Here is a 23,108-nt window from a genome sequence, read left to right as displayed (position 1 = left end):
TGGCTCATCCTGAGTTATTCCACAGAGCACCTGGGTCACATCCCACAGCTCCGCCCGGGTCATCCCTGCCCTGCACAAAGCACCTGGGACATCCATGGCTCCTCCCAGGTTATTCCAGCCTTACACAAGGCACCTGGAACATGCCATGGCTCCTCCTGGGTTATCCCAGCCCAGCACATGGCACCTGGGACATCCATGGCTCCTCCCCAGTTATCCCACAGAGTGCCTGGGTCACATCCCACAGCTCATCCCGGGTTATCCCAGCCCAGCACCGGCTCCTGGCCGTGGATCCCGGCTCTCCCTGAGGCTCCTGGAGCCCGCCCTCGGGCAGGGCGCGGGCCCGGGAGGCTGAGCGGGCTCCTCCGTGCGGGATGCGGGTCTGTGGGACAGACAGCGTGGCAGTGATCACCTCTTCCCCGGAGAATAATGTCCCCACACAACCCGCCACCGGGATCTGATGGTGAAACACAGCCCTGCACAGGGCTGCTTCCCATTGGAATGGGCTCCGCTCCCTCCCTTCCTCACTTCCATAGGAAGAGAGGCACCACAGTCCTGCGGGCACAGCCCACATCCCGCCTCCCTGCCGCGCCCTCAGGCGCTCCGGGTCTCTGAGGGTACACCGGGACATGGCGGGGCTGCAGCAGGCGCTGAGGGGCGCCCCTGCGGGCGGAGCAGGGCCCCGTGCCCCAGCTGCGCCTCACGGGGCTGTGGATGAGGGTGGGAAACCGGGAGGGAGCGGGACAAGGAACGGGACCCGCCCTGGCACCTCCGCCTCAGCGCCGACCTCCCCAACATGGCGGCCTCGCCCGCCCGCCTCGCCCAACATGGCGCTGGGACCTCCCCAACATGGCGGCGGGACCATCCAAACATGGCGGCCCCCGTGCTGCGCCGCGAAGCGAAGACTTGACCTTCCCATCATGGCGCCACCATAACACCACCCCCCATGCCCGCCCCCATCAGCACGTGATCCCAGGGAGGCGGTCCTGCGCCTGCGCAGTGCGCGGCCGGCGCGGCCGGGGTAGCGGCGGGAGGGCGGGGAGGGAAGATGGCGGCGCCGGTCGGAGCCGTCACCGGGGCGACGCAGCGGCCCCGCCGCCCGCAGCCCTGAGGGCCCGGCCCGGCTCGGCCCGGCCCGGCGGCAGGTGAGAGCGGCCCCGCGGTGCGGCTTCCCCGGGCGGGACCCTTCCCTGGGGAGCGGGGCGGCGGGACGGGCCCCTCGGGGCGGGACAGGCCTGGTGTGGAGGGGGCCACATTGGAGGGTGGAGGGTGTGGGGAGCCCCTGTGCCAGCCTCTCACAGCGTTTTGGGGGTCGCTGCGGAGGGCAGAGCCCACGGGTGGGTGTAGCCCCTTCTGGGAGGGGGAAGCCCCTTCCCAGCTCCGGGGTGAGAGGGGAAGGCGGCCCCGGGGGCTCCCTTAGGGCGGAGAGAAAGCAAAGCTTGCCCCTAAAAAAGCCGCGTTGCTCCCTAAAAATCCCATGTTGCCCCCTGAAAGCCGTGTTTCCTTCCCAAAAACCCAAGCTTCTCCCCAGAAAGCGATGTTTTTTCCCCAATATGCCATATGTTTCCTTCCCTAAGATACATGTTTCTCTCCATAAAAGACATTTCCCCCAAAACCTCGCGTTTCCCCAGAAAAAGCCATTTGTTCTCCGTAAAAGCCACGATTCCCTAGAAAACCTCGTGTTTTCCCCAAAAAGACACGTTTCTTTCCTAAGATCTCTATTTTCCTCCTGAAAAGCCATGTCTTCCCTTAAATGCCCTGTTTGCCCCCTAAAAGCCATATTTGCCCCCCAAATTCTTCCCGCAAAAAAAACCCATATCACCCCCCCTAAAAAAAAAGAAAGAAAAAGCGCCCCATTTTCTCCCTAAAAGCCCTGTTTCCCCAAAATTCAGTGCTGGCACAGGGCAGTGCCAAGGCACAGGCTGGCAGTGTCGGCGGTAGGGGGAAATGGCATTTTTTGGGGGGAAATACGGCTTTTAGGGGGAGAACATGGCTCTTCTGTGAGGAAACAGCTTTTTAGGGAGGGAAATACGGCTTTTGGGGGCAAGTATGGTTTTTAGGGGGGGGATCAGCGGCTCTTTGGAGGGCTGACATGTCTCTAGGGGATGTCCCCAGAACCTCAGCTCGCCTTGGGTTGGTGTGAAAACAAAGGTGAGGCTCAGTCCCCGCTTGCTCTCGGCGTGGAGCCGCCTCTCCCCTCGCTCCGCGGCCGGGTTTGTGTCACTGCCCCGGCCTGGGGACGGGATCGCGGTCTGGGAGCAGCCGAGGTGCCCAGCCCGGGGCTTTGGGGTGTCCTTTGGGGTGTCGCTGTCTCCGCTCGGGGCTTTGGGAACGTGGTTCGGATTGATTTGGGCTGCTGTTCTTGTCACGGCGGGGCTGGGCTGGGCTGAGCAGCGCTGCAGGGCTCGGCAGGAGCGATGCATTATCTCATCCTGCCCAGCCTCTCTCGGCTTTTCCAGTCGCCTTTCCCACTCACCGGGGCCGGGCATCCCTCAGGAGGAGCGGGAGCAGGGCTGGGGTGTCTCGCTGTTAATGACCCGAACTCCAGGGAATGCTCGGAGAGGAACAAAAGGGGAGTCGAGAATGGGAGATAACCCCGGGATCGCCGGGAATGTCGTTTGTGCTCGGCTGGCTTTAATCATCCCTGGGAGCCGGCTCGGGTCAGCAGCTGGAACTGTTCCCCGTGGCTGGAAGGGACGGGAATTGCGGTGAATTCCCGTGGAGGAGCTGCTGACCTCAATCCGTGCCCTGGGTGGGAAGGGGCCTTTCCCCACCTGTCCTTTCCCGGGGAAGCCGCGGCTCGGGGGCGGTGCCGCGGTGTCCTGACAAAGTGCTTTATATCGCGACATAGCCTCGCAGCCTGGGCTTGGCCTGTCTGGAGAGCAAGTGCCAGAGTGGGAGGTTTCCTCATTCCCACAGCCCTGGGTGTTCCCACCACCATCTCTCCTTCCTTTTCCTTGTGCTGATGCCAGAGAAAGGATGAAAACCGGGATTTTTCCCTCAGATTGTGTCCATCCCCTGGGCTTGTTGTTTCCTTGGTGTCACAAGTAAAGAAGAGAGCAAAATCTTGGGCAGAATTCCATCTGTTTCATAAAATCCAGAAGGGTTTGGGTTGGAAGGGCCTTGCAGACCATCCCTGTCACAGGCAGGGGCACCTTCCCCTCTCCCAGGTCTCTCCAGGCCCTGTCCAGCCTGGACACTTTTCCAGGGCAGGGTGGTGCCTGTCTGGTGTTGTTCCACGGTGTTGGACTCGGTGCTGTTCTCCTGGAGCTGTGTGTGGGGCGGTGGCAGAGCCACATCCCGTGGTTGTTTTGGCATGGCAGGGATGTTTGTGTGTGTTTTTCCTGCTGTGCTCCCCGGAGTGTTCCCTGACAGGTGACTCCACCCAGGACAGCACCAGCATTGCTTTTCCAGGGTGGCAGGTGAAGCTCTTGGGTTCAGAAAGACTCCAGACAGTTTTGCCATTTTCTCTCGTGGGTTTTTGCAGGCGGAGTGTACAATTTTCAATTTTAATTGGAGTTTACTCCAGCCTTTATTCCCTGGACTCGGTTTTTCCCTGCATTTGGCTGTGGGAGCAGCCCCTGAGGGAAGCTCACCTGCAGGACACGTGCTCCTGCCCTGCCTGGGCTTGGAATGAAGGTGGGGTTGGTTTATTCCCACTGCTGAACGTGGGTGACCTGGGATTTGGGCATTCCAGTCACTGCATCAGGCACCTTCTGCAGAGGTGTTTGCTGCCTGGGAGAGCTGGGATGTGCTCCTCATCCTGTCCTTGATCCCAGGAAATGGAATGCATACAGTCTGCACGTCTGCCAGGAGTGACAGGTTTGGAATGGGAGATTGGGGATGGTGTGGCTGTGCATTCCCAGCTGAGGGATGGTGTGGCTGTGCATTCCCAGCTCAGGGATGCTCTGGCTGTGCATTCCCAGTTCAGGGATGCTCTGGCTGTGCATTCCCAGCTCAGGGATGCTCTGGCTGTGCATTCCCAGCTCAGGGATGGTGTGGCTGTGCATTCCCAGCTCAGGGATGCTCTGGCTGTGCATTCCCAGCTCAGGGATGCTCTGGCTGTGCATTCCCAGCTCAGGGATGGTGTGGCTGTGCATTCCCAGCTCGGGGATGGTGTTGCTGTGCATTCCCAGTTCAGGGATGGTGTGGCTGTGCATTCCCAGTTCAGGGATGCTCTGGCTGTGCATTCCCAGCTCAGGGATGGTGTGGCTGTGCATTCCCAGTTCAGGGATGCTCTGGCTGTGCATTCCCAGTTCAGGGATGCTCTGGCTGTGCATTCCCAGCTCAGGGATGGTGTGGCTGTGCATTCCCAGTTCAGGGATGCTCTGGCTGTGCATTCCCAGCTCAGGGATGTTCTGGCTGTGCATTCCCAGTTCAGGGATGGTGTGGCTGTGCATTCCCAGTTTGGGGATGGTGTGGCTGTGCATTCCCAGCTCAGGGATGCTCTGGCTGTGCATTCCCAGTTCAGGGATGGTGTAGCTGTGCATTCCCAGTTCAGGGATGCTCTGGCTGTGCATTCCCAGCTCAGGGATGGTGTGGCTGTGCATTCCCAGCTCAGGGATGGTGTGGCTGTGCATTCCCAGTTCAGGGATGGTGTGGCTGTGCATTCCCAGTTCAGGGATGGTGTGGCTGTGCATTCCCAGTTCAGGGATGGTGTAGCTGTGCATTCCCAGTTTGGGGATGGTGTGGCTGTGCATTCCCAGCTCAGGGATGCTCTGGCTGTGCATTCCCAGTTCAGGGATGTTCTGGCTGTGCATTCCCAGCTCGGGGATGGTGTGGCTGTGCATTCCCAGCTCAGGGATGGTGTGGCTGTGCATTCCCAGCTCAGGGATGGTGTGGCTGTGCATTCCCAGTTCAGGGATGCTCTGGCTGTGCATTCCCAGCTCAGGGATGGTGTGGCTGTGCATTCCCAGCTCGGGGATGGTGTGGCTGTGCATTCCCAGATCCATGGAGTTGTGTTCCCAGGGCTTCAGGAGGCGCTGGGTTTGGGCACAGCCCGCTTCCATCCCAGCCACTTCCACAGGATGTGAGCGAGGGCTGCTGGAAGAGGCTTCCCACTCTCTGTGTAAACAGAGCTGCGCCTCCAAGGGAAGCGATTTTTCCCTGTGTGTTCCGACAGGGCAGGCTTTGTTGGAAAACATCCAGTCAGGATTTTCCTAAGGCTGGAGGTGGGTAAGCTTCAGGCTCTGACTCGGGAAAGTCAGCATCACCTGGAGACGGCTGTGAGGGCTCAGGAAAGGTGTTGGAGCTGGAGGCAGGCTCAGGTTTGGCCCAAATCCAGATAAAAGCTGGGAAGAGGCCTCTGGGAAGTGCTGGTGTTTATCAAGGTAGGGGCTCCCTCCCAAGCGTGTTTCCCGTTGACATCTCTGGGCTGTCCCCAGCAGCATCCAGGCTGTGCTGCCAGGAGCAGCCAGCACAGCTTGTGATGGAGTTGGGAAATCCAGGTCAGAATTCCTTTTGAACTCGCCTGCGTTGCTGGATCAAAGCAAAGCAGGGGTGACACATCCACGTGAAAAACGTGGCTCGTGTCGAGCAACCTGCAGGAATCAGGGCTCTTCCTGTCAGGAATTTGCTGTTTCAGGAGCTGCTCTGGACTGTGTTCTCTCCCCCATTTCTATGGCAATCTTTAAATATTTATCTTTGCTTGCTGAACTCCCACTGCAATATCCGTGACTGAGAATCCTCGTTTTCCCCCCATGGGAAGCGTGGATGCAGCTCAGGCACCAGCAATTGGCAATTCCAATGCACTGCATCTCTCCCTGGGTTCCAGACTCCTTTGGAAGCATTTCCCTGCCTCATTTTGTCTTGTACCTGTGCCAGTTTTATCATAATTTGGGGTTTTGGAGGCTTAAGGTAAGTTGGCAGAGCTGCTTTTATTTATTTGGAACTTCTCTTTCCAGGCCAGGTTGGATGGGGCTTGGAGCAAATCTAGAAGGTGTCCTTATCCATGGCAGGGAATGGGATGAGCTTTAAGGTCCTTTCTAACCTGAACCATTCCACAATTTTGACTCCCATTAGGTTTCAGTGGGTGGACAGAAGATCATCTCTGGTTTGAGGAGTGATTTAGGGTTTTCTGGGTAAAAAGATCTCTGATTTGAGAAGTGATTTGGGGTTTTCTGGGTAAAAAGATCTCTGATTTGAGAAGTGATTTGGGGTTTTCTGGGTGAAAAGATCTCTGGTTTGAGGAGTGATTTGGGGTTTTCTGGATGAAAAGCAGCTCAGAAACGTCAGAATCTTGCTGTGAAGTTGGGGTGGCTGTGGGAAGAACTGTCCATCCCCAAATTTCTCACATCAGGGAATCTGGGACACGGATTAACCATTCCAGCTGGGTTTGTGTCACTCTGGAGAGCCTGCAGTGTGATTTATTTGTGCTTTAAAAGAGACTCATGAACCCTTTGGGTGCCGTTATCCTCACGCTGAGCTTCCAGGGAAGGGGCTGGCCCTGGGAATCGCTGCCTTTTCTTGTCCCTGCAGCTGGATGCACACCAGCTGCCCAGAACACCTGGAAGGAGAGAACCCTTCCAGGTGTGAGAACCCTTCAGATGCAGCTCCCTCTGAAGCAGCAGCCCTGTGGAATTCCTGCCTTCAGTTCCTCTGAGCCACCTTTAATCCGTGCTGCTCTTCCCAGAGCTGCTCTTGGGCCGGGCGTTTCCTTTCCCAGTCCCAGCAGCTGCTGGGAATTCCTGAAAGCTCCCAGACTTTTGGGTTTTTGCAGACACAGACTCCTGGGGTCTCAGGAGGGGCACAGGAGATGCTGTAGCCTGCTCTGAGCAGGACTCCTGGATGCTTTGAGATCCCAGGGTTCCACACTGTGTTCCATTCTCCTGCTCGAGTGGTGCTGGTTAATGATGATTGTTGTGGTGACAGGATGGTAACAAAGGGACATCTTGTGGAGCTCATTTTGTCATTGAATGGTAGAGATGAACTTGAAATCTGCACAATTTCCCTGAATTTTTGTTTGCTCGTTAACATAATATGGATCTGAGTGCACTTTTTTGTTGTTTCTTTCTTAGTATTTGATATTTAAGCCTCCCTAAACACCCAGGCTTGAGGCATGGCACAAAGGATGGAAGGATGGCTCCTGCTTTCCTCATCCCCAATATCCAGTGCTTCTGTTTCTCCATGCATTTCCTTTCCTGTTAGCTGAGGAATAAGAAAATCCTGTACTGAACAAGAACAAATGCTCTTATTTATTCTGCTCAAATCAGTGGAAACTGCAGCAAATCCTCCTCCAGCCCATTGGGTGGGTCAGACTCATGAAATGTGTTCCAAATGGAATCCCTGGGTTGTATTTTCCAGTCCTGGCTCAGCTGTGGTTGGGGTTTGCCTGGTGGTTGGTGGATGCTGTTCCCAGCCCCTCACACCTCTCTGTGCTGAGATTCCCTGTGCATTTAGTGCCATTTCTCCCTCCTTTCAGGCCAGGGCTCCAAGGGCATGCAGAGCAATCCTTCCAGTTCTGTAATAACAGGGTTGCACTGCCACCACCGTGGGGCTGGTCTGCACCTCAGATCCATCCCTTCCCACCTGCTTTACCTCCTCAGAGATTTCAGACAATCCTCTGTTGCTCATTGCCTGCTGTTTGCTGGGAACTGGTTGGGATTTTCCCCCACTGAGGTGCTGGTTTGGGGAGGAGATGTGGAGAGGCAGCTCTGATCCCTGCCTGTGAGCAGGGACAGGAGCCAGGGAGGGGCTGGAGCTGGGCCAGGGGGGTTTGGGTTGGAGATCAGGAAAGGCTCTTCCCCAGAGGGTGCTGGGCACTGCCCAGGCTCCCCAGGGAATGCTCCCAGCCCTGGGGCTGCCAGAGCTCCAGAGGGTTTGGACAGGCTGGGATTGTTGGGGTGTCTGTGCAGGGCCAGGGGTCGGGTTTGATCCCTGTGGGTCCCTTGCAGCTCAGGGCACTCCATGGTTCTGTGCAGTGTCTGCAGGAGTGCAGCTCCAGGAGAGCAGCTCCCAGCTCCACGGACAGGGAATCCCAGGGATGCTGTCTGGCTGCAAAGCACCAAGCTCAGCCTGGCTCCCTGGGGTTCTCAGCAAGGAATTGGGATGCCTCAAGGTCAGTCCTGTGGTGGTGTTTCCCTCTTTCCCAGCCTTTTTTTTTTTTCCCAGCGCTGCCCTTTGCCTACACCAACATCTTACCATGGACCTTTAGGCTTGTAGGTTCTTCTCTCCATCCCCATTGCACAGCACAGCAAGGGCTCCAGAGGCTGGAATTGCAGAGGCTGCTGGGTGTCTGCCCTCCCTAATTCACATTTTCTGCTAAAAAAGCCCAGCCATGAATTCCAGCACCTTTGGATTGCACACACTCCAGCACCTCCATGGGGCTCAAGGACACACTGTTTGCTTTTCAGGAATATCACACTTCTCATCACCTTTTTAGGTTTTGATTAGGGCAGCAAAGAATCGTGGAATGGTTTGGGTTGGGAGGGACCTTAAAGCCCACCCAGTCCCACCCTGCCATGGCAGGGACACCTTCCACTGTCCCAGGCTGCTCCAGGCCCTGTCCAGCCTGGCCCTGGGCACTGCCAGGGATCCAGGGGCAGCCCCAGCTGCTCTGGGCACCTGTGCCAGGGCCTGCCCACCCTCACAGGGAAGGATTCCTTCCCCATATCCCATCTGAACCTCCTCTCTCTCCGTGGAAGCCATTCCCCCTTGTCCTGGCACCCCAGGCTCTGTAAAAAGTCCCCTCCCATGTTTCTTGGCAGCTCCTTTCTGCTCCCACTGTCTGCACAGCCCTCTGAGCTCTGGAGAGGCAGCAGCTCAGCACAGGGAGCTGCAAACCTCTGCTCCCTGGATCCCTGTGCTGCAGAGGCTTTGTTAACCCCAGTTTCTTGTGGCTTTTGTTCCTTTACCTGCAAAATGGGGTTAACAATGGAATGTGGAAAGCTGGAATGTTGGAGGCATCATTTCAGGTTGTGTCTCTGTGGTCAGACCAGATGTCTGTCTGTGCTGGAAACTCCTTTTGTTCCACCTGAGAGAGGGAAAATACCTTCCTTATTGTTTTGCTGTGTTTAGCAAACAGCTCTGCCTTTAAAGCCCCTCGATGTGATCCAGCCCTGCTTCAGGGATGGTTCATCCCTGCCTGGGAGCTTCCATCAAAGGCCTCACCTGGGGAATGGCAGGGCTGGGCATGAAGGGGAGCACAGACAGGTTTGGTGTGAGGCACAGCCAGTGGGCATCCCAAAAGCACCCTTTGGGTGTGTGTGACACACTGCTGTGTCCTGGGAGGGCAGTTTGGGTGCTCATCCCTGGTCATGTCCATGTGGAGGTGGTGGTGATGTCCTGGTGTCCTGCTTGCTAACAAAAACATTGCATCAGCGCCGCTGCCAAGTCAGCAGAGTGTCTGAAAGCCCTGGGCATCGATTACAATCAAACCTTGGCCAGCCAGGCTGCAATAAAATGGGTTTTTCACAGTGTATCTTTCTCTTTTTATGGCTTGAAAGTCAGTAGCCTTGAGCTCATCTTTGCTTTGGGTGCAAGGTCTGGGGGCTGTTTGTGACTGGTGTGTTTTTGTGGGGAGAGGAAGATTGTGGTTGGTGAAGAATAAGTTTGTTTATTGCAAAAATAAAATTGTTATACCCCTCAGCTCCTCCTTTGCCACTGTCCGGGGCTGGACAGGAGCCAGGTGTGCCCAGGTGAGCAAGAGGCCAATGGCCCCTGGCTGGTCCCAGGATGTGGCACTTGGGGACATGGTTTAGTGGGGACATGGTGGTGCTGGGGGAACAATGGATTTGGTGATTGTGTAGGGTTTTTCCAGCCTTACCAATTCCATGATCCTGTGATGGATGTGTGAGTGCTGCCATGACCATGTCATGATGGAGAACCAGAGGCTGGAGCATGAACACCCACAGCAGGAAAACCCTGACCTTGACCTGGCTGTGCTTGGCTTCATTTTCCTGAAACTCCATCCTTCGTTCCCACTGCACAACATCCAACCTGAGTTTTCAGCACTGTTGGACCCCACAATCCTGCCTGATTGTCCCACCAGGGATTTCCTGGCTTGTGTGGACAGCACTGCAGTGAGGTGTGAATCCTGGGTGTTCCCAGCTTCTGGAAGTGCTGGTGGTTTCTGAAGGGACTCCTGTGTCCAGCCCTCAATGGATTTTTGGAAGCAAAGCTTACTTTGCTTTTCCTCTCACTGATTCCTGATCCTGCTGCCCCCTCTCCCTGGTTCAACAGGAGCAGGCAGGCCTCAAGGATCCTGCTCTAGGATCCAGTAGGTTCAGGTGGGATATTGGGATAAATCCTTCCCTGGGAATGTGGGCATTCACAGGGTGCCCCTGGATCCCTGGCAGTGCCCAAGGCCAGGCTGGACATTGGGGCTTGGAGCCACCTGGGACAGTGGGAGATGTCCCTGCCCGTGGAACAAGATGAGCTTTAAGGTCCCTCCCAGCCCAAACCATTCCATGATTGCACAATCCTCAGTGCCCCCAAGTTCCCTAAGACTGGAAAGGGACTGGGAGCATCCTCAGCAAAGGCAAGAGAGCTCCAAATCCCAGAGACAGAGGAGGAGGAGGCCTGACACCCCCATCCTGAGCAGTGCAGGGTAGGAAATGCCATTTTCCTGCTCCCCAGCTGCCTGGGGGCTGCAGGAGCTGCAGGAGATGGATGAGCTCCAGGGCTCTCCCAGCCAAGGAAGCTCCAGCACTCACCTTTCCTGCAGGACACCTGGGGACCATGGGGACCATGGCTTCCCTGGGAATGGTGCTGGGAGACACCCTGGGCATCCCCCACTGCTGCTCTGCAGAGAATGCACTTTAATAAAATAGTCCCACAGGCCCCTAATGCAGCCCATCAGGAATGAAGGCATCCAGGATGTTTGGGTGTTTTGTTAACAAACCCTTTGCTGAGATATCTCCCTTTTTTCATTTGGTTATTCTGCCTGGGCAGTTGGAACTGGGCATTGGGCTGGATGGAAACCCAGAACTTGCAGGAGTTTTTTCAGGCTGGTTTTTCAGGTGAGCAGAAGTGGGCTGGATTTAGGTCGGTGGCTGTGTTTTCCTCTTGCTTCCATTATAAATTTCCCTTCATTTGTGCAGATGAACCAGTTTTGGTGACTTTGGGAGGTGTCAGGGGTTGTAGGACTCAGGGAATGCTGTGACATTCTCACAGGCTGTTCTCCAGACAATTCTCCACAGCTTTCCAAGAGCTTGTCCAGGAGCTCCTGTGCTCTCCTGGTGAAGGGAGGGGTGACAGCAATTCCCAGGATCTCCCACTGTGGCTTTGCTCATCGTTCCTGATCAGGAATTCTTGCCAGTAAATCATCCTGAGCAGGTTTGAATAAATGTTTTTATCCTGTAAAGTTCATCCTCCTACAGCAGATATTGCACCAGGAGGAGCAGCTGCCCTTTTCCCTGGAAAAACCTCAATTTTTCAGCCTCAGAGGCTTCTGTTTGCTTGCTTAGGGGTTATTCCGGGTTTTGGGGCTTGCAGGGAGTTCGGTTTGCAGATGGAACAGAATTTGTTTGCTGGGAAAAGCCGAGGTGATAATTGGAATTCAGGGCTTGGCGGGGGCCGGCAGAGGGAGTGTGTGAGCCCGAAATCCTCCTCATTTCCTACTAAATTTAGGGGATTTCGGGAGCACGGGAAAAGGGAGCAGCCGATTATTGCACCCGAGGAGCTCCTCTTGTGATGCCAGGGCTTGGCAAGGCAGATTTTGGCAGGTTTGAAACAAATCCAACTCTTTCAAGGGTAATCATATTGTCCAAAACCATGGAAATTCTCCAAATCCATGCATCCATAACAAGTGGAAGGGTTGGTGGATGGTGGAGATTTTGGCTTTTTTCATGGTTTTCTGCAGGGATATTTAAGGGTTGTCTTTTTTGGTGTGGGAAGGCAAATATGGAACTCCCAGGAATTGTGTTTTCAGACTTGTTTTTCATGTGAGCAAAACCAGGCTGGATTTTGGGTCAGTTGAAGTGTTTTCCTCATGCTTTCATTATAAATGTCCTGCATATTACTTCATATTAATTAATATTTTATTACACTTTGGAGCCATTTATGAAGTTTTATAATAATAATAACAATAATAATGATGATTTCCTATGTACACCTCAAGTGTGGTGTCATTAAACTCTGCTTCCCCTTTTTCTGTGAACCCCACACCAAAAAGTCCCTCAAACCTCAGCTCCCAGGTTTGTATTCCTCCAATAAATCCAGGATAAGCCCCCACATTTTCATTCTGGGTTTCAGTGCATTCATTTTGTGGGAAAACAGATTCAGCAGGATTTATTTGTAGGTTGCTGTGCTGTTTGTGCAATAAATCCTGCTGTGTAATGTCACACTGCTGCTTATTTTTGAACTGAAACCTTGGGAAAAAAAACGAGCAGGAATCTGGAATAGCCAAGGATCAGCTCATCACTGGGCTGGGAGGAATTCCTGGGATTTTGGTACCTTTTTATTACAGAAATATCAACCAAAATTCAGCTGCAGTGGTGCAGTTCCAGGACAATGGGCAGCAGTAAAAATGCTGTAATTTGGATTTTTTTTCTGAAGTCTCTAAACCCACAGTTCTAACAGGCAAAACCATCACAGGGGGGTTGTGCTGACAGAGAAATGGTGGAATTTTCAGATGGAATTTGCAGATGGAATTTAGGAATCCTTTCTTTTCCTGGGTGACTTGTATGAAAGAAAAAACAATTTTGTGTTGAGAAAAAAAAAGGGAGAAGCAGTTCTTCAAAGAACCCTTGGAAGTGCCTGTTTTGCAGGAATAAGGAACATCCATGGTGCTGGTGTTCCTGAGGTCTCGCTCTGCACAGAGAGGATGTTGCTCATCCCACAGCTTCCCAGAGGCTGTATTTTCTTTTTTTGGACTAAAATCTGGTTTTTTCCCCCATTGTTGAGCTTGCCCAGCAGTTAATTTCCAAAAGGATCAGTTCCAGCTGCTGCAGGTGAGGGAGGACTGGAGATGTTGTTTTATTTAATGGTGTTTGTCCCAATCCTGTGTTCCCACGGACCTGTCACTCCCTGTGCTGCTGCTTTTATAAAGCATCGTGCTTCTCCTTGGAAATAGTGCTGGATTTTCCTCTTTTCACCCCAGGAAGGGTCTCAGAGCTTCTTTTAGAGCAAAACCAGCATCAGGGAAAGCTGCAGGTGAAGTCCTTGATGGCACAGCTGGGGAAACAAACACAAAAATACTGAAAATGTGGAAAGAATCCTTCCCATAGAGATAAGATTTTTTTTAAAAAAAGGAAAAATGAACCATTTCTGTCTGCTGGAAGAGGATTTTTATTTGAACTGGGGCAGAGAATCAGCCAGAAGTGTGGCTGTCCCCAGAGTGTCCCCTGGAGATGCTGGCACACGGAAAAAGCCATTCCAAAGTATGAGGAAGAGTCTGGAGCAGGCTGGAGACAGCTGCTGCCTTCCACCCCTACATTACCACGAGGGCTCCTGATTGCCAGGTGCAATGAAATCCCTCTCTCCTGGCAGCCCAAGACCTGGCCCAGCCGGGCTGGCTCCTCTCACACACCTGGAATGTTTTGTTTTGTTTTGTTTTGTTTTGTTTTGTTTTGTTCCTGGTGGGAGCAGCAGCTCCTCCTTGGAGGAAGCATTCCTTGTGTTCCTTGTGGCCTGTGGAAATGAGCATTCCCTGTGTCTGCAGTGACTCAGGACTGGTGTTCAGCCTCTCATTGCCATTCAACAGCTTGCCCTTGGAGGCTTTTTTCCATAAAATCCATAAAAAGAGGTGGGAAAAGGGCAGGTCAAAAACCCTGCAGGTTCAAGCACTTCCTGAAGCAGCTGGCAGTTGTGGAGAGGAGGAGGCAGCTCGGGAGGGAGCCACCAGTGCCACCCACACCTGAGCTTTGGGCTCCATGGGACCAGGAGAGGGGCCTGCAGGTAGGAAAAGCTCCTTGGGCCAAGAGGGGATTTGCAGCAGTAGGTTTGGAGCAGTGCTTCAACCCCGTGGGGTTATTTTTGCCTGCACTTAATATTCCTCAGCTGTTTGTTCCAGATAATTACTTTAGGAATAAATAGCAGGTTCTTAACTAATTTCAGGAGGGGAGAGAGGGAAAATGGAAGTGCTCTGAGAGGAGGAAAAGGATTATGAAATGTTTTGCCAGCTGGCAGAGACGCAGCTTTCAGGAAAGGGCAGGCAGATTCCATCGGCGCCGGCAGAGCCGCGCTCCCGCTGCCCTCCCAGCGCTTCCTGGAGCAGCTGCCATTGCTCCTTGCTCCAGCTCCAGGCTGATTCCTCAACACCCCAAAAACCCTTCCCAGTGCTGGGATAGACAGGCATTTCTCTGACCAGCAGGGCTCTGGGGTGCAGAATATCATGGAATGTTTGGGGGATGTGTTGGCGTTTTCAGGGCTTGATCCGATCCTGGAGTTAATTGGATTGCAGCTACTTTGGAATGAGACACAACTGCTTAAATCTCTTGGTTGCAGCTTTTTGAGTGCTCAGAGATTCATTTTAGCCCAGGTGCAAAGTGGAGCCCAGTGTGCTGCAAGCAGAGAGCACCTGGAGAGGCAGGATGAGGGAGAAAGCACCTCTTGCATCACCCAAAAATGCAGGAACACTCAGTTCTGCTCCTGGAATAACCAGTAAAACCCCAGGTGTGGGATTTTCCCTCATGGATCTGCTGAATAACTGGCAGCAGGAGCTGCTGGGATGCTTTAGCTCTTTCTTGCCAACTATCTGGGTTCTTTTTCCTTTTTCTGTATTGGAGCAGGGTTTTAGGACAGGGCTTTGCTTTACATTCCAAGGGTGGCTATTCCCAGCCCGCCCTTCCAAACAAAATCCACATCCGTGGCAGGTCAAGCTTGGAGGGTTATTTTGACAGTGAGCTGCCTTTTGGGAGCTGGGTTTATTGCTGGCCTTGTTTTCTTCCAAAAAAGAACACGGCGTGGGTGTGAAAACTCTGAGGATGGTTATTCCTTATGTTCAAACGTTTAGGAAACAAGAATTTACCAAAGGAGATGCTTTGGAATATTTATAATATTATCAAGTGGCTTGGGAAGAGCAGACAAAACTCAGTGGGGCTTCTCCATCCTCAGATATGCTATTTGAGGCTCCTCCCACTGTTCTAAAGATGATTTTTGGTGTTTTGTGCCTGGGATCAGCCTGCCGTGTTGGGTTATTCCTGAGCCTGCTCCAGAGGATCCAAATTGGGATTTACTAGCTGGAAAACACCTCTTTCTAGTGGGTGTGCATTCCTGCACTTCCCATGACCCTCTCCAGCGGGATTTGGACATTATTTAGAGCACAAATAAAAGTTGTTGGGATCACACAAGGTCCTGACAATGCCCCGGTCCATCACCATCCTCAGGGTCCCACTGTCCCCAGGCCAGAGGCAAAAACTCCTGCTCAGGATTTTGGCAAGGCTTGAGGATGTGAAACCTCTGCCTCCTGGGGAGCTGCTCTGTGATCCCAGGCTGGGAGGGAGGGAGGGACAGACCCTCCTGTCCTTCTGTATCCTGGGCAGGAGCACAGCCCCATCCTGGGCAGGGGCACAGCCCCATCCTGGGCAGGAGCACAGCCCCATCCTGGGCAGGAGCACAGCCCCATCCCAGCCTGGAGCACAGCCCCATCCTGAGCAGGAGCACAGCCCCATCCCAGCCTGGAGCACAGCCCCATCCTGGGCAGGGGCACAGCCCCATCCTGAGCAGGGGCACAGCCCTATCCTGGGCAGGGGCACAGCCCCATCCTGGGCAGGGGCACAGCCCCATCCCTGCCTGGAGCACAGCCCCATCCTGGGCAGGAGCACAGCCCCATCCTGGGCAGGAGCACAGCCCCATCCCTGCCTGGAGCACAGCCCCATCCCAGCCTGGAGCACAGCCCCATCCTGAGCAGGAGCACAGCCCCATCCTGGGCAGGAGCACAGCCCCATCCTGGGCAGGAGCACAGCCCCATCCTGGGCAGGAGCACAGCCCCATCCTGGGCAGGAGCACAGCCCCATCCTGGGCAGGAGCACAGCCCCATCCTGGGCAGGAGCACAGCCCCATCCTGGGCAGGAGCACAGCCCCATCCTGGGCAGGGTCACAGCCCCATCCTGGGCAGGAGCACAGCCCCATCCTGGGCAGGAGCACAGCCCCATCCTGGGCAGGGGCACAGCCCCATCCTGAGCAGGAGCACAGCCCCATCCCTGCCTGGAGCACAGCCCCATCCTGGGCAGGAGCACAGCCCCATCCCTGCCTGGAGCACAGCCCCATCCTGGGCAGGGGCACAGCCCCATCCTGGGCAGGAGCACAGCCCCATCCTGGGCAGGAGCACAGCCCCATCCTGGGCAGGAGCACAGCCCCATCCCTGCCTGGAGCACAGCCCCATCCTGGGCAGGAGCACAGCCCCATCCTGAGCAGGGGCACAGCCCCATCCTGGGCAGGAGCACTGGCATGCTGTGTCAGGATGGAAACCAGCACAGGCACTTCCCAGCCATAGGTGCCTTTGCTTGGAGAAGGCCCAACCCTCCATTCTTTCATAATTTTTAGCACAACTCCACTTTTCCTTTCCCTCAGTCCCTGGGAACTCGTGCCTGTTCTGTGTGAGGCGGGTTCCTGGCAGCAGCAGCAGTGCCTGTGTCCCAGTGTTTGGGTTCCAGCCTCCCCTGCCACAACAGTGACTCCAGCAGGGATTTCTGACACAGGAAATGTGCTGGGTTCTGCCGTGGTTCCTCCCACAGATTGACAGCCCTGTGCAATTTCCAAAGCTGCTTCATCAGGGAACCTGACAGTGGTGGGGACTGCTGCTGTCGCCTGTCATTTTCCTGGGCATGAATTGGTTGCCATGGAAAGCTTTCCCTCTCCGTGTCTCCACCACCTGCCATTCTCATGGCATGGGAAAAACCTGGACTAGTACCTGCAGCTCAGGTTATTCCTGAGAAATAAACCTCATTTATAAATCAGGTCGATGACCCAAGCTGATGTGGTTTAACATGGGGTTTGTCACCAGGGTATTTCTGTATCAGGGTATTTATCCTGCTAGGATAAACCCACATTAAACCCTGATATCAATAACTTCAATTCCTTCCAGCTGTGTTTTCTGGGATAGTTAGGATTTGGAAAAAATAATGATAATATTCTTATATTGGAGGATGTTAGGGAAAAGCTGTCTTGTCTTCCCTGTTGAGGAGCTGCTTTGCTTCCTGGCCTGCTGCAGGTTGAGTTTGTCCTATGGACTGTGTGGATTTGTCTCCAATAATCCTGGCCAGTTCAGGGCTGGGGGAAGGCTGGGCAGCCTCTGCCTTGTGGACTTGGGAGGAACCCAAAGAACAGGGAGCTTGCCCTGGTTTGGTCCTTTCCTCATGCTAGGAAAGGATAAAAAGAGAATTTCTGGAATAGAAAGGCCCATGTCATCCCCAGGAGCTGTTACTGTGGTTTGGGCTATGGATCCAGGAGCACTCAGGGAGCTGCTGCTCCCTTGGTCTCCACTCAGCCACCTTGGAAGGGAAAAGTGCTGCTGCTCTGCTCAGGACAGGCTGTTTGTCTTGCAGTGGCAGGCATGGATTTCACCTCACACGGTGCCAGCTGCCCAAACTGGACACAGCCACTCGTTAAGGTGGATTTATTTCATGATACTTTTCTGTCATCACGGTGTCACCTTACACTCGAGATGTTGGGAATAGCTGGAGATACAACCTCTGCTATCCCAGCCTTCCATCAGCAATAAATCCTGGGGGGATTTGCTTTCCTCACCTACTGCCAGCCAGGGCTGTGTGCAGGTATTTCACAAATAAAGGGAAAAGGGTGGTGAAAACCTTAGGCAGGGCATTTTTCCTCCCCAAGGAGTTGTTTGGGGTAAAACAGCCTCGCTGGCAGAACAGGTTCCACAGGGTGGAGGGACTGTAAATGTCGCTGTGATCCTGTCTCACCTGGGGTGAGGTTCCACAGGGATCCTTTCCCCATCCCAGCTGGGCCCCACGGTGCAGGGCAGGGCAGGGCGATGTCTCCTCGTGTCCAGCGAGGGAGCAGCAGCTCCAGGCCTTGGCTTTGGCTCTCTGCTTCCCACTGCAGGCAGCAGCAGGGTGGGGAGCGATGGAGTGACCTGGGAAAGCCCTTCCTAAACCCTCAGCTGCTGCAAAACTGCAGAACCACCTCCTGCACTCGGTGATTGATGTGGCACAGCCCTCTGGTGTGGCACACAGCTCTCAGTGCGTTCCTGGTGCTCCATGTTCTTGGGTTTTGGTTGATAATTGCTGCCCCAGATGTGCAGGATATCTCTGTTTCAGCCCATGCAACGGAAGAACAAGTCTGGACTCTTCAATTTTTGGTCTTGAAGTTGTTTATTAATTCTTATCTATAAAATTTTCTTTCTGCCCTGCCAAGATCTGCTCTGCAGGGCAGCCACAGGCACTCTTTGTGTTGTCCTTTTATACTACAAACTACATATAACACATTTACACTTAATTCCCAATACCTATCACCTGTGTTAGACAGTGCACTTCTACTCTAAAACAATCCCAAAGTGCCAACAGCACTGCAGAAAATGGAGAGCAAGAAGAAGGAGAAAGGCTGGACACACCCAGATTCCTCCATCTTGTCCCCATAACCCCCATACCAAAAATCCTAAAATCTACATTTTCACCCTGTGATCATTTTGTTATTACACTATTCAAACCTCTGTGACTTTCATGTCCTCATACAAATTTGGCAACTTGCTCCAGGAGTCAAAATCAAATCCCCAGGTGCTCTGGGCTGTGTGCCAGGGTCTCTGAGCCCCCCAACGGGGTCCTTGGCAACTCTGGACACCCGGAGGGATGCACTGAGTCCTGACACGTGTGACCTCCCTGTTGTCCCTTTTGGCAGCTGTGACGTGGGATGCCATGGCCAGCTCCTCGGACAGTGACGATGACGGGTTCATGGCTGTGGATGCAGAGGAGGCCGCGGTGGAAGGGACGATGGAGCAGGAGGATGAGCCCCACGCTGAGCTGGAGGTGGAGGAGCCCAGGCCCAGCTCCAGATCGATGCTGGAGCTGCCAGAAGAGGTTTTGGAATACATCCTGTCCTTCCTCTCTCCCTACCAGGAGCACAAAACCGCCGCCCTTGTCTGCAAACAGTGGTATCGACTGATCAAAGGTACAAGTGATGGCAGCAATTTCTCTAATTGGGGGGTTTGGAACCCAGCTCTCTTTTACCTTTGCCTCTTGTTTTCCTCTCAAACTCTGAAATCTGGCTTCTGTGAAATCTCAGGGAAATCCTCACAGCCATGGGGTCCCTGGCTTTGCTCAAAGCAGGCCTGTAGCTGTGCAGAATTGAACCCATCAGCCTCTCTCAGGGTAGAAAACCCAGAGAGGCCATGAATTCCCATCCTGGAAGTGTCCAAGGCCAGACTGGACAGGGCTAGGAGTGCCCTGGGATAGTGGAAGGTGTCCCCCCCTCTTAGCAGGGGTTGGAGCTGGATGAGTTTTGAGGTCCCTTCCAGCCCAAACTAGAACAAAGCCCAAGCCCCAGGACAGAGCAGCTCCTTTGCTGCCTTCGGGTGCTCCCAGTGCTGCACTGGTGACCTTGGATTGCAGCCTCCTCCCCAGAGCCCCTGCCAGTGTCCCATGGCTGATGGGGCTTTAATTGCACTTCATTTGTGTCTTGCTCAGTAATTAACATTCCCAAAGCTGCTGCTTTCAACAGCCCTGGCTCTGCTTCTTACAGCTCTGCTGGAGATAAGTGCAGCATAAAATCTGCATGAGTAGAGATGTGCATATTCCAGCTTCCTGGAAGAGTAGCCCAGAGACACAGATCCTTCCTTTGCCTCTGCACACTCATTCCAGAGCCTTGTGGGGGCATTTTAATGCTGGAGAAGTATGATACAGCAAATAAGGAGGGAACATTTGGACAAGGATACAAGCAGAACCTTCTGCTTCATTTTATTTTAATACACTGGGTGATTTCTGGTACCATTCTGTGGGGTGCAGACTTTAATCATGAGCTTCATTTAAAAACAAGGAGTTTCAGAGGAGAGCGGTTCAGTCCTAGGAAATGGGACAGGTTGCTGCACAAGGGGAATGTGCTCCTTCTGAAAAACAGGAGTGGGTGTCAGGTGAGGAATGCCCTTGGCAGATTGTGAGGTGATGGCTCATTTATGGAATTCTCCTCATCTGAAAGATCCCAGGCATTTCCCACTCTGCCCAGAGCTGAACAGGCTGGGGGTTCAAAAACCACAGCTACCCCAGCAGGGACCATGGCCCAAAATCCCTTTTTTTGTGCATCCTTTTGGGGCAGCAGCTGCCCCCAGCCCTGGGGAAGGGCCTTTTCCAAGTGCTGCAGCCCCCGTGGCTGCTTGGCTGTTTCCTGGAGTGGCCTGCAAAGGATGCAGCTGGGATGGACAAACAGCTGGGATTCACCCCAGAGGGATGTGGGAAACATCCCTGGAGCCCGGGCAGGAGCAGCCCGAGGCACAGCGTGGCTTTGGGCTGTGTCACCTCTCAGGGGACGGGTGGTGCTGGGCAGCTGGGCCCTTCTGGGGCAGTTCCAGCCAAAAAAAGGTCTGGAACCACCACCTGCGAGCTGTGCCCAGGGAGGTCACTGGAGGTAAACAATTGATTTGTGTTCTCCTGGTTCATTTTTCCTGTTTGCCAGGATACATCTGCTGTGCACTCCTGGAGCTCACATTCCCTTTCCCGTGTGACTCTCAGGGAGCAGGTCCTCAAGAACCCCAGGCTTTATTTTTTTATTTTAAAAACCCCTTCCTGCTTTGTATCCCGGAGTGGGATTTCTTGCTGGGGGTGTTCCTGGCACAGGGCTTGGGGAAAAACTCTTGGCAGGTTATGGCATCCTCAGTGCAGGTGCCACCAAGTGTCTGCTGAGCTGCTGCTGCTGCTGCTGCCAGAAACCTTCTCCAGACCTTTTTGTCTCCTCAGAGAGCAGCCTCTGGCCCCTCCCAGAATTAGTGGCAGCCTTGGAGCATCCCTGTTCATTTTTATCACTCCGATTTCTTTCAGATCCCTGGCCAGTAGCTGCATTCACACTCTCACAAGTTGATTATTGCACTGAGGCTCCTCAAGAGAAGGGAAGCTGCCCCTCAGGTGTGCTGAGGGAACCAGGGTGCAGCACAGAGGGCTGAGCACAAGCTCTCCAAAGCACCCCAGTGCTTCCTTCCTTTCCAAAGGCTCTGCTTCCCGACTGGAGCTGCCGGGATGTCGTGACCCGGCCGGTGCACGCTGCTGACTTCCACATTTGCAGAGTTCCCTTGTCTTTATTCCCTTAATCCCCCACATTCCCAGCGTGTTTCTAACCCAAACACGGGGCTTTGCAGCTGCTGTCACCGTGCAGGCACAGTTTGTTCCCTGTAGGAGTGTCAGGGGACGGATGGAGACGAGAGATCTCTGAGGCCAGGGCTTGGAACTTGGGGTTATTGCAAAGGGCCAAGGGCAGGGCCCTGCTGGGAGCTGCCAACCACAGCTCAGAGCAGGACTGAGAGAAGAGAGGGGGAGAGAGGATGAGAGGGTAAGAGAGTAAAAGGGTAAGAGAGCAAAGTTTCTGTTCCAATACAATAAATCTTCTTCTGTGTTGAATATTCTCATTCTCACTAACCAATCTAGTACAAGATACAAATCCTACAGCATTTACACACAGCCTATAAGAATCATTACATTACCATCCTGTGTTACATTTTAAACCCTAAAAACTCCTCTTTGGGCCCCTTCTGCCAAGCTGTAGGGTCTGCTCTGGCCCTTGGGCCTGTCTGCAAGCAGAGGGTGTTGTACCATCAAAAGGGGATTACCTTCAGCCAACCACACCATTGTTTTCCAGTTGTTCAGTAACTGAGGTATCTCAAAGCTTGCTTTCATTTCAATCTCGCTTATAGTTTCCATATTCTCAAATTTTTTTGTCAGGCAATCATATTTATAAGGCTTTCCTGTTTCATCTTCCCCAACAGTTCCCAGCTTTGCTGACGGTGTTGTTCTCTCCCCAGGTGTGGCCCATCAGTGCTACCACGGCTTTATCAAGGCAGTGCAGGAAGGGAACATCCAGTGGGAGAGCCGCACTTACCCCTACCCTGGCACCCCCATCACCCAGCGCTTCTCACACAGTGAGTATCCCTGCAGTGCCCTGGCAGCTCCTCCCTGCATGGGAGCTGCTTCCCTGAGGGCTGGCAGTGCCATCTCTGGAGTCCCCATGGGCAGTGCCATCCCCTGGAATCCCACTGGGAGCTGCCTCCCTTGGGACCTGGTAGTGCCATCCCCTGGAATCCCCATGGGCAGTGCCATGTCCTGGAGTCCCCATAGGAGCTGCCTCCCTTGGGACCTGGTAGTGCCATCCCCTAGAATCCTGCTCCCATCAGGGGCTGGCAGTGCCATCCTCTGAAATCCCAATGGGAGCTGCCTCCCTCAGGGGCTGGCAGTGCCATGCCCTGGAATCCCGTTCCCATCAGGGGCTGGCAGTGCCACCCTCTGAATCCCAATGGGCAGTGCCATGCCCTGGAATCCCACAGGAAGCTGCCTCCCTCAGGGGCTGGCAGTGCCATCCCCTGAAATCCCAATGGGCAATGCCATCCTCTGGAATCCCAATGGGAGCTGCCTCCCTGGGGGCTGGCAGTGCCACACGTGCCCATTGCTGCGGTGTTCAACCCACGGCTGTGCCAACGCTCAGCACGAGAGCAGGGATTTGGGAGCTGCTGGTCCTGGCGGGCTCATTGATCCTAGGAAGTGTTGATGGAGTGGAAGGGGGTTGGGATTGTGGCTTTCTGGTTGTGCAGGGATCTTTCTGCAGCTCCTAAGGCTGGAAAACTCTCCCACATCATGGGGTCAGCCCTTGACCAAAACGTGTCCCCAGGTGCCACATCCAGGGATGGTGACTCCAGCACTGCCCTGGGCAGTCTGTGCCAGTGCCTGACCCCCATTCCATGCAGGGATTTTCACAATATCCAACCTAAATCCCCCCTGGCACAGCAAGGGCTGTTGCCCTTGTCCTGTCCCTGTTCCCTGGAGCACAGCCTGACCCCCTGGCTGTCCCCTCCTGTCAGGAGCTGTGCAGAGCCAGAAGGTCCCCCTGAGCCTCCTTTTCTCCAGGCTGAGCCCCTTTCCCAGCTCCCTCAGCCTCTCCTGGTGCTCCAGCCCCTTCCTCAGCTCTGTTCCCATCTCTGGACACACTCCAGCCCCTCAGGGTCCTTTTTGTCCTGAGGACCCGGAGCTGTCCCCGGGATCTGGGCCTGAGCTTTGTGTCCTCCTCAGCCCCTGGACTGG

The 23,108-nt window shown here is 54.2% G+C and overlaps 1 protein-coding gene across 1 annotated transcript in view; it reads left to right on the top strand.

Moving 5' to 3' along the window:
* Positions 1 to 1,042: 1,042 nt before the first annotated feature.
* Positions 1,043 to 23,108, top strand: part of FBXO42 (F-box protein 42) — a 51,515-nt gene continuing 29,449 nt past the window's right edge. The window contains exons 1-3 of the mRNA XM_036396188.1: positions 1,043 to 1,142; positions 18,736 to 19,005; positions 21,839 to 21,955. Of these exons, the coding sequence (XP_036252081.1) occupies positions 18,753 to 19,005; positions 21,839 to 21,955 (370 nt within the window). The 5' untranslated portion in view covers positions 1,043 to 1,142; positions 18,736 to 18,752. The remainder of the gene's footprint in view (positions 1,143 to 18,735; positions 19,006 to 21,838; positions 21,956 to 23,108) is intronic.

The sequence above is a fragment of the Molothrus ater genome, chromosome 23 (genome assembly GCF_012460135.2).
Source record: "Molothrus ater isolate BHLD 08-10-18 breed brown headed cowbird chromosome 23, BPBGC_Mater_1.1, whole genome shotgun sequence".
NCBI classification, from domain to species: domain Eukaryota; kingdom Metazoa; phylum Chordata; class Aves; order Passeriformes; family Icteridae; genus Molothrus; species Molothrus ater.
Note: the sequence above shows the minus strand (reverse complement) of the source record. Positions and strands in the feature narration are given on the sequence as shown.